A 9,683-nucleotide genomic window follows, 5' to 3' on the forward strand; every position below is an offset into this window, starting at 1 on the left:
CCAGGTGGGAGCGTTTCCAGGTGAGAAGGTTTCAGGTAAGAACGTTTCCAGGTGAGAGCGTTTCCAGGTGAGAACGTTTCTAGGTGGGAGCGTTTCCAGGTGAGAGCTTTTCCAGGTGAGAACGTTTCCAGGTGGGAGCGTTTCCAGGTGAAAACGTTTCCAGGTGGGAACCTTTCCAGGTGAGAGCGTTTCCAGGTGAGAATGTTTTCAGGTGAGAGTGTTTCCAGGTGAGAACCTTTCCAGGTGAGAGTGTTTCCAGGTGAGAACCTTTCCAGGTGAGAGTGTCACAGCTACACAGATCACCTGCCTCTCCTTCCTGACTCTGATGTCTCTGAATCTCCACAGAAGTTGGAGGAGGCGGAGCTCCGAGGAGTTCCCATCAATACGCTGCAGTTGCATCCAAACGGGCGCTGCCTTTTCGTGCACGCTAGAGACAGCGTGCTCAGGATGATGGACCTGCGGATGTGAGGTCACCTGAAGGTCACTGGTGAGTTTATGGAGGCGGAGCCTGTGGTCTGATATGTGGTGTCAGTCTGGCAGTGAAGAAGTTCTCTGGAGCCACCAACTACAGGGAGAGGATCTGCGGCGCCGTGACCCCCTGCGGGACCTGGATCTTCTCTGGCAGCGAGGACGGGATGGCGTACGTCTGGAACGTAGAAACAGGTGCTTGTGCCGGCTCAGTTGGCAGGTGACGATGTTTCAGTGGCTGAACGGCGAATGTTTCCTAGGCGACCAGGTGGAGGTCTACTCTGAACTGGGCTACTCCAGCGCCGTGCATGCTGTCGCCTTCCACCCCCACGAGAACATGGTGGCGTTCTGCGCGTTTGGTCAGGGCCAGCCTGTGCACGTGTACCTGTACGACCACAAAGGTTCGTGTGAAGCCCCGCCTACTGTGGGACGGGAGGCGTGGCGTGCTCACTTCCTGTTGCTGGCAGGTCCCCAGCCAGAGCTGCAGAGTCTGAAGGTGGCCAGCAGGTCAGCGTCGGAGATGGGGACGCTCAGGAACACCCCTGACCCCCCCGTGGGCGTGGAGGCGGCGCGGCGTGCACTGAAGCTGCAGAGCGTCCGGCAGCGGCTGGACTCGGTTCTGGTAAACGCTGAAGAGCGGTTCGTTGACGTGAATCCAGACTCCACTGAAGCTCCGCCTCTCTCCTGCCAACGCAGGGACAGGTCTCTTCAGCCACCCCCCACGGTCAGGGCGGAGCCACAGAGGGACACACCCCCTATCTGTTTGCAGAGGGGCGGGACCTCGTGTCAGACAGCAGCGCTGTGAGTCACATGGTCTGTTCTGTGATGATGCCGGGACACCAGTCCAACTCTCCGTTTCTGCAGGTGGGGTTCAGCGCCACGCAGCCCCCCCCTCCTCCAGCGGAGGGGCGGACCCCCCCAGCAGGGCGCGGCTGTGAGTATGGGCGTGGCTTCGTGTCGGGGACTCGCGCCGGATCTCACAACTTTGTGTCATCTCTCCTTTCAGGGGGGGTGAGTCCGGACGGTCTGCTCCCCCCAGGACCGTGTGAGCCAATCCCGGTGAGGTTTCAGAGCTCCGCCTCCTCTCACCTTGCTGAATGACTAAACATGTTTCCTCCGTCACAGACGCTTTCAGGAGGCTTTCAGGGGGCGGCGGCCTCCGTGCAGCAGGTGGTGAGTATCTGTAGAAATGCTAAGCTTAGGCTCCGCCCATCTCTTCACAACCCCCCAGTTCAGGCTTCGCCCCCCCGTGTGCAGGTGGTGTCCCTCTTCGACTACAGAGCCAGTCGCTCGGACGAGCTGAGTCTGCGGCGCGGTGATGTCATCCAAGTGCTGTTCAAGGACAACCAGACGTGGTGGTTTGGGCGTCTGCACGGCGGCCTGCAGGGCTACTTCCTGTCTGCTTACGTGGTGGATCAGAGTGAGGCTCTTCCTGATTCTCGCCGTCCACCTTCCCGACTTTTGGCTTTAACACTTGGACTCTCTGTCCCAGGAGACTTCAGAGACCGGAACACGGAGGCGCTGCCGGCTGAGGAGACCACCGCCCGCTCCACTCCCACTCGGGTAGGAAGGAAGTGGCGCGTCCCGCCGCAGATCTACGCCGCCAGCTTTGAACGTCCAGGCTGTGTCTGAATTCTTTCTCTACTCACTCTGCAGTGTGTAGCTATCTAACATCCAGAGCACTGGAAAATCCCACAAGTCTTAGCAAAAAGCTAGCGTGCATCAATGCTCACTGCACTAGAGAATATAGACCACAATGCATTGCAGCGGAACAATTTTTGTTGTAATAAACTGTCCACATCGTCATCATCAGAACACAGTACAGTCACAAACAGACGTCGTGAAATGTTCGTTAGATTCGATTTCTTCATAAAATCGATGACGTCATATCCGCCGTTTAGAAGTAGCGAGTATGGTGTCTGAACTGATTAGAAAATCCAGATCACCAGATTTAGTAGTTCAGGATTAGAGCAGGAATTCAGACACAGCACCAGATTAGGAAAGAAGTTCAAGATGTTTATACCTGCAGGAATTAGGACTTCTGTGTGCCTGAGTGTTCACTTCTCAGCTGAGAATATGAATAATGAATGAAGATAAAGAAAATCTTTTTCTGAAATTAGAAGAAAACCAGAAAATCCTCTGAAAGCAAAGGATTGACTCGTCGATCAGCTGAGGCCCTCTAGTGGTGGCAGGTGTAACTGTATGAGCTGCAGACAGGAGTCTGTTTGGATAAACCTCTTTGGTATTTGAAGATAAACTTTATTGATCTGAGTGTGGGGGGGGGGGGTAAAGATTTTGGAAAACTCCCATCTGTGAGTTTATAAAGATGTTCATTTAGTCAGGTCGGCCCAACGTTAGCATTAGCTGTCCTATGGGAAATACCATTATAAGTTAGCGGACTTTAGCTTTATGTGTTAGATTGATCTTTACTTTTATGGATCGGTTATTAATCGATAAAGCTTAAGTGATTTAATCAACCTAATAATCATCTCTACTCATAAATACAGTTTATCACTGTAGCAGATCATCTCTAAGAACTCCAGTGAACCTCCTGGAGGCTCTAGTTAAAGAATTTGAAGAAGAAACAGAGGAAGAGTCTTAGGTCAGCCGTTGGGATCACAGATCAGCCGTTGGGATCACAGATCAGCCGTTGGGATCACAGATCAGCCGTTGGGATCACAGATCAGCCGTTGGGATCACAGATCAGCTGTGGGGATCACAGATTTCAGATGGAGATGGGCGGGGCTTGTTCACATTGCAGTTACTGTTGACTAAAACGCAGCAGGAGTATCAGTAATGAAATGCTCTAGCAGCACCATGGAACATTTTCCTAGTGATGTATGGATGGTTCTGGATGGTTCCGGATGGTTCCGGATGGTTCTGGATGGTTCCAGTTGGGTGTCAGTCTGCTGGATAAGAGTGAGGAGTCTGGAGGTTGACGTGGTGAATCTAGATGTACTTCAGAAGATTCCTGTTTCTGTTGTTGGGCTGATAAGTGATCTGAAGGTTGAAGATCAACCAGATCAAATCTGCTCTGAATCCATCCATGAATCCAGTTCTGGACCGTGTTCTGTAATCTGCCGGGGGTTCACATCCTCCACAGTTTAATCCAGATTTAGTTTTAGTTTTCCATTCGACACGATACTAAAGTATTGATCGACTTCCTGCTGACCGATGAAGATCCACCTTAGATCCACCTTAGATCCAGTTAATCATAGAGTATCAGACACTCCAGATCCATTCTAGATATGCTGACTAGTCAATGATCTGAATCAGTTTGTGTAATCCATCCTCTGACCCCCCCCAGGTCTCTGCAGCTGTCAGCTCCTCTGGAGAACTCCGGTTCCTGTCCGAACCCACTCTCTCAGATACTGAACCAGAGCTGACCGACACCAGGTAAGCGGCTCCAGAACCCTCAGAACCACTCAGGTCCGCTCTCCGAATCCGTCATGTCCTGGTGAGTTCCTGAAGGATCTCTCTTTGTTGTAACCAGAACCAGAAGAAAGAAGAAGGTGAAGAAGCCCGGAGTTCCTGTGGCTTCATCCCAGATTCCTGACCCAGAACCTTCTGGGTTGACCAGAACCACGAGAGGCCGACCTCTGCCCAAGAGACCAACGGGGAGGTCCAACAGCGGCTTTGAAGGCGACATGTGAACTTCTGGACAAACCCAGAGAACCGTTCCGATCCGTGGCCCGGTCTGGTTCTGCTGGTGACCCGATACAGCGTTACTGCTGCGGTAGAACCGTGTCAGAATAGTGTCAGACACATCCACGTCTCAGAACATTCTGTTCAGAAAAACGTTTTATTTTGTACAACTTAACAGTAAAATCTACCAACAAAGGTCTCCGTGTGAAGCGGGAGCTGCAGATTCCGGTCCGGGAATAATCCGGACCTAAGCTGTTAAGCAGAGAAAACTCCGGACAAAAGCACGTTTGGGCAGGAAGCCGAGCGCCGGAACAACCTGGAGCTTTGTAGAGCCTCGTAGAACCTCGTAGAACCAGAGCGCCGGCGCCATCAGGTCTTCCCTCCATCTGCAGGCCGGCCCCCACCCTCAGACGCTCCCCCCGCTCAGCAAAGGCGTGTGGTCTTCTATCTGCTGCACGCTGCAACCAGAAGACAGAATGTTTAGTTCCTGTTCAGAAGGTCGACGGCCGAGGATGGATCTGCCCGTACCTCCCCCGCCGGCGCTCGCAGAGGGAGTACCCCCCCAGGAGGAGGGCCTGTGGACACAAACACCTTCACTGTTTCCTCACAGATTGGTCAGGGCTGATCAGTCGCCCCCCACAGGGGGATGAGTACTCACAGCCAGAAGGCCCAGCCCCCCCTGGATGGTGGCGGCCCACTCAAAGCTCAGATGTTGGCTGATGAGGCCGCCCACGATGGGGCCGTAAAACATGCTGCAAGAGACAAACGTTCAGATGCTGAAACATCAAAGACGTCCGACGTTTCTGTCGAGCCGCTCTCACCCCGTCGACCAGAAGGCTCCGAACAGGCCGGAGACCATCCCCAGAGTGCTGAGCCCCTCCTCCAGACCCCTCTCCCTGCAGGACAGCACACGGTCACACAGGACTGGGACGGAAAACCGGGCCAGAGGAAACTCACCGAGCACAGACGATGATCTCCGGGAAGGTGGGGATGGCGGTCATTCCCAGAGAAAAGCCGATTATCCCCAGCATGAGCACCAGCAGCCACAGCTGACTGCACACAAAGCAGACATTATGATCCTGAAGCAGAGGACACAAGGTCAGGACCCCCACGGGGTCAGGACCGCCACGAGGTCAGGACCGCCGGTTGCCTCCTGACTGCACGCACGCTGGTGTTAGCTAACATGTTAGCATCACTGCAACCGCTGCTCTGTGAATTATTCAGGAAGACTCCTGGTGTGGCAGCAGAAGGTCCGTTTTCGTACGAAGACGGCCCCTTTCCAAATGCAGACAGCCCGTTTCCGCCCGCAGACGGCCCGTTTCTGCACGCAGACGGCCCATTTTCACACGCAGACGGCCCGTTTTCGCACGCAGACGGCCCGTTTTCACACGCAGACGTCCCGTTTTCGCACGCAGACGGCCCGTTTCCGCACGCAGACGGCCCGTTTCCGCACGCAGACGGCCCATTTTCGCACCCAGATGGCCCGTTTTCACATGCAGACGGCCCGTTTCCGCCCGCAGACGGCCCGTTTCCGCCCGCAGACGGCCAGTTTCCGCACGCAGACGGGCCAGTTTCGCACGCAGACGGCCCGTTTCCGCCCGCAGAGGGCCCGTTTCTGCACGCAGAGGGCCCGTTTCCAAATGGAGAGTGCCCGTTCGTGGTGTGTTTGATTTCTCTGCATCTGTGTTGCTCACCTGGGAATGTTAAGGAACGGCGCTGGACCGAGCAGACAGAACCCCAGCGCTGTGAGGACGCCCCCCGTCACCGTGAGGCCGATCCTAGAGTTCTGAGAGTCCAGAGTTCAGTAGAAGAACAGTTGTGGACGGGTTGTGGCTTCGGTACTTACTGGGTATTTGTCGGTGAAATAGCCAATCAGAGGAGAGGCCAGGCAGTACGGCAGGGACAGGCCCAGCATGATGAGCCCCACGTAGCCCGGGGACAGGTTGAACTGCGGCACAAACCAAGAGTGAGCGTCAGCGCCACAGCGACGCCACAGGGGCATCCTCACCCACCGTTTTCATGGCGAACAGCGACAGCGTGGCGTCGAAGAAGCCCAGACCCGAGCTCAGCGTAAAGATGACGAAGCAGATCAGGAGGACTTTGACGTGGCTGAGGAGCCGCAGGAACGAGTCCTTGGAGGGGTCAGCCTCTGGGGGGTGCACAGCTGTCAGAGTCTGAAAAAAGGAGGGGGAGAATCCCACCGGGGGGGCTCCTACCGATGGACGGCAGGACGTAGATGTTGAATGGAACCATGACCAGCAGCAGGCAGCCCAGGAGCATGAAGGGAACCTCGTATCCGAAGGAGTGGTAGAACCAGCCCCCCACGGGGGGGCCCAGGATGAGCCCCAGTCCTGTGAAGATCTCCAGACTGCCCTGCAGAAACACACAGCTTACATTCCTGTCTCCTCGTGACGAGCGAGAGCGGCGTGCCAGCAGGACAAAGGCTGCCTGGCTCACCAGGACAGTCGCCACATTGTTGGGGAAGATCTTTGCTGTCATGGCGAACGTGGAGGTCATGGCAGCGGCGAAGCCCACGGCGTCCACCGACCTCACGATGAAGCACAGTGCAACGAAGGTGGGTCCTGCGGGAGCGCGGTCCAGCAAGCTGCAATGACACGCCAAACCGGTTCTGTACGACCCGGACAAACGTCAGCCGACACTGCAGGGGTCAACAGCAGGGGGCGCTGCAGATTCAGGTCAGGAAGGATCCGATTCGGTCTGGCAGCAGAACATCCCTGGAAATGTTACATGAAAGCATGCAGACCAGATCCCAAACTAGACAGGTCCGTTTGTTCGTCAATGGTTCCTTTTTCAATAAAGATTTCACAAAAAATTTAACTGAGTCACTGAAATAGAATGTTTTGACAGTGGGCGGGGCCAACCTGCAGCGTGTCTTCTGACTGATGGTCACGACCAGGCTGCGGGTCCGTGCACGCTGCTGCTGAGGCCCTCGTGCACGCTCATGCATAGATCGTCGTGCACGACAAGGCATAAGTGCATGCACACTCATGCACAGGCCCTCATGCACGCTCATGCATAGATCATCGTGCACGACAAGGCATAAATAAGTGCATGCACACTCATGCATGATTGCGTGCACACCAGACTCACCCAAACATGATGGTGCATCCTGAAGACACGAAGAGTCCGGCGACCAGCATGAACTTGGTCCCGATCTGGACGATCTGGCGAGGAAACGGACGGTTACTGTCCGGCTCATCTGACGGGGACGGGTACGGCGCCGGCGGTACTCACGTATCTCCCCAGGACCAGAGAGCCAATCAGGTTGCAGATGGCGTAGCAGCCAAATATGAGTCCCACCACCGTCTGGCTGGCTCCTTTCTTCACAGCCTGTGGGATGAGGGGCGGGGTCAAACCCTCAGCCTCGTTTCCACGGTAACCCTCCCGCCCAAACCCTGTCTAACTGGACTGGATTTTCCCGGTCTGTGGAGGGGTTGACGAGCGCATGATGGAGTCATACACTGAATGGGTGGTGGGGGGGGGGGGGGATTTACTGATCAAACAGTCAGAGAGAAAAGAACCGGATCAGAACAAATTCTAATTTAACAGGAAAACGAGAATTTCAGTCTCTTAATGTTTGGACAATGAAAGTCCCGCCTCCTGGACTCCTCCAGGTGAACCTCACCTGCATGGTCTGGGATAAGCTCCAGCAACCCAGTGACCCTGACCTGCAGCAGACAGAACCAGCGGTCTGTTCTGACCCAAAGCGGATCAACATGTTTCCCCACAAAGGTTTTATCTTGACTGAAAAAAGTCAATCGGATCAATAACTGCAGTTCTGTAATCATTTAAAACAATTTGTTTTTGTTGTTCTCTGAACTCAAACAATAAATTGACAAAAAAATTAAATGTAATAAATTAAAAAACTTTTATTTAATTGATTCAGTTTCGATTTTTACTTTTCTTTTTACTTTAAACGGTGATCCCATGAGTCCAGGGATCTGATCTGATCCTGAGGTTCTGTTCAGCTCACCTCGTTCGGGAAGAACGGGCCCAGAATGGAGTAGCAGAGCATGGAGCTGAAGTTGACGGAGGCCATGGAGATCAGGGTCAGGGTCTGTCTGCGACTCATCCGGGCGGGTTCGGCCGCAGGTTCTGGACAGAACAACCGTCAGGTCTCTCCACGAACCCCGAAGATTCCCGAGTGCGGAACGAACCTGCGGTTTGGACGTCACCGAGCGGATCCATGGCCGGTCCGGCGGAGGGGAACCGACACCCGCTGACCGGGTTCGGGCTCTGTCGGGCTCTGACGACAAACGAGCCTCAACAGAGCTCGGGCTTCAAAATAAAAGCACGGAGCTGTCATTTCCGGTGGACCCGCCCCCTTTCCCAGAAAAGGTAAAATGACAAAAAAAAAAGACTGAAAATATAAACAGATTAGAAACTAAAAAGTATTTTCTTTAAATGTTTGAAAAAAAGTTTTACTGTTTTGTAAAAACAAAGGTTACGGAAGAACATCAGAGACCTGAAGTCCAACAAAACTCTTTCAGTTCTGAAGCCATGATCAATATTTAGATCAAGAAGTTTGATCTCATTATAGAATTTAGAAACGTTCATAAGAGAATATCACAGGATACTGGCTCCAATGTACACAGATGGTTTTTCATTTGACCTTTATTGATCCTGAAATCATGAAAGCATCCACTAGTTTCTCCAGGTCCTGCTTAGACATCAGATCTTTAATCCTTGAGATATTTTTGAGATGATAATAGGCTGATTTAGTGACTGCCTTAATGTGTTTATCAAAATTTTAGTCTGTGTCTATCACTACACCCAAGTTTCTGGCCTGGTTGGTAGTTTTTAGTTGAATAGATTGAAGCTCTGTAGTGACGTCCAACCTTTTTTCTTTAGCCCCAAAGACAATAACCTCAGTTTTGTTTTTGTTTAATTGAAGTAAGTTGTGACACATCCAGTCATTAATGTCCTCATTTACCAAGAGCCTGTACAGGGCCTCGGTCTCCTGGTGTCAGTCTAATATATATCTGTGTGTCATCTGCATCGCTATGGTAACTAATGTTGTTGTTCTTTATAACCTGGGCCAGTGGGAGCATGTAGATGTTAAATAGAAGTGGTCCCAGGATGGAGCCTTGGGGCACTCCACATGTAATTTCTATTGGCTCAGAAGTGAAGTTACCAATTGACACAAAATATTTCCTGTTTTCTAAGTACGTTTTGAACCAGTTTAGTACTGGCCCAGTGAGACCCACCCAGTTTTCCAGTCGTCTGAGTAGTATTGCGTGGTCGACTGTGGAAAGGGAAGGCATCTTGCTGCTAGTTAGCCTTGTGTTAGCTGCTGCTCCGTATATCAGGCTTCAGCTGTGTGAAGGCCAAGTACACGTAGTGCTCAAGATAAAATGTTTTAAGAGGAATGCAGGAAAATATCCTTTTGTTTAGAGTGAAAAGAAAAATAAATCCAACCCGATGGTTTAAAAGTATTCAAAAGTTATTGCTGGTGTGATTAAAAAAAGAAAAAAGGAAAATAATTAGCAAAAATTAAAAGCAGAAGGGGGACCAAAGCAATGTGGGTCCGCACTGTAACAAAGCAGGAA

At 52.4% G+C, this 9,683-nt stretch overlaps 2 protein-coding genes across 7 annotated transcripts in view; one reads left to right on the plus strand and one right to left on the minus strand.

Annotated features, from left to right (window-relative positions):
* The window catches only part of ahi1 (Abelson helper integration site 1), a 9,007-nt gene extending 4,697 nt beyond the window's left edge, over nt 1-4,310 (plus strand). For 3 of the 4 annotated variants that reach the window (XM_024265550.2, XM_024265552.2, XM_024265553.2), the window contains exons 14-25: nt 346-464; nt 533-663; nt 729-869; nt 936-1,090; nt 1,165-1,269; nt 1,333-1,402; nt 1,475-1,527; nt 1,594-1,641; nt 1,705-1,888; nt 1,961-2,031; nt 3,776-3,864; nt 3,962-4,310. In XM_024265550.2, the coding sequence (XP_024121318.1) occupies nt 346-464; nt 533-663; nt 729-869; nt 936-1,090; nt 1,165-1,269; nt 1,333-1,402; nt 1,475-1,527; nt 1,594-1,641; nt 1,705-1,888; nt 1,961-2,031; nt 3,776-3,864; nt 3,962-4,121 (1,326 nt within the window). In that variant the 3' untranslated portion in view covers nt 4,122-4,310. The remainder of the gene's footprint in view (nt 1-345; nt 465-532; nt 664-728; nt 870-935; nt 1,091-1,164; nt 1,270-1,332; nt 1,403-1,474; nt 1,528-1,593; nt 1,642-1,704; nt 1,889-1,960; nt 2,032-3,775; nt 3,865-3,961) is intronic. The other variant, XM_024265551.2, reaches the window with a different exon arrangement.
* Nucleotides 4,193-8,431, minus strand: slc18b1 (solute carrier family 18 member B1). 3 transcript variants are annotated; one of them, XM_036210832.1, is made up of 14 exons: nt 8,292-8,431; nt 8,108-8,229; nt 7,369-7,464; nt 7,225-7,298; nt 6,571-6,718; nt 6,330-6,486; nt 6,126-6,262; nt 5,960-6,061; nt 5,808-5,899; nt 5,071-5,166; nt 4,935-5,009; nt 4,772-4,865; nt 4,642-4,704; nt 4,193-4,571 (listed from the first exon to the last, which is right to left on the minus strand). In XM_036210832.1, the coding sequence occupies exons 1-14, from the start codon at nt 8,320-8,322 to the stop codon at nt 4,227-4,229; spliced, it is 1,632 nt and encodes a 543-aa protein (XP_036066725.1). In that variant the 5' UTR covers nt 8,323-8,431; the 3' UTR covers nt 4,193-4,226. The 3 variants fall into 3 exon arrangements, with proteins under 3 accessions (XP_036066725.1, XP_036066724.1, XP_024121322.1); XM_036210831.1 differs by having other exon boundaries at nt 6,330-6,718; XM_024265554.2 differs by having other exon boundaries at nt 4,433-4,571; nt 4,642-4,688; nt 6,330-6,718.
* Between the last annotated feature and the right edge of the window lie 1,252 nt (nt 8,432-9,683).

This window comes from Oryzias melastigma, unplaced genomic scaffold, assembly GCF_002922805.2.
Source record: "Oryzias melastigma strain HK-1 unplaced genomic scaffold, ASM292280v2 sc00254, whole genome shotgun sequence".
Classification (NCBI taxonomy): domain Eukaryota; kingdom Metazoa; phylum Chordata; class Actinopteri; order Beloniformes; family Adrianichthyidae; genus Oryzias; species Oryzias melastigma.

Coding starts and splice junctions, on each gene's coding strand:
- slc18b1 (XM_036210831.1), bottom strand. CDS start 8,322: ATGGATCCGCTCGGTGACGTCCAAACCGCAG. Junction 7,465..8,107: donor GCCCGTTCTTCCCGAACGAG/GTGAGCTGAACA, acceptor CTCATCCCACAG/GCTGTGAAGAAAGGAGCCAG. Junction 4,866..4,934: donor GGAGCCTTCTGGTCGACGGG/GTGAGAGCGGCT, acceptor TGTCTCTTGCAG/CATGTTTTACGGCCCCATCG.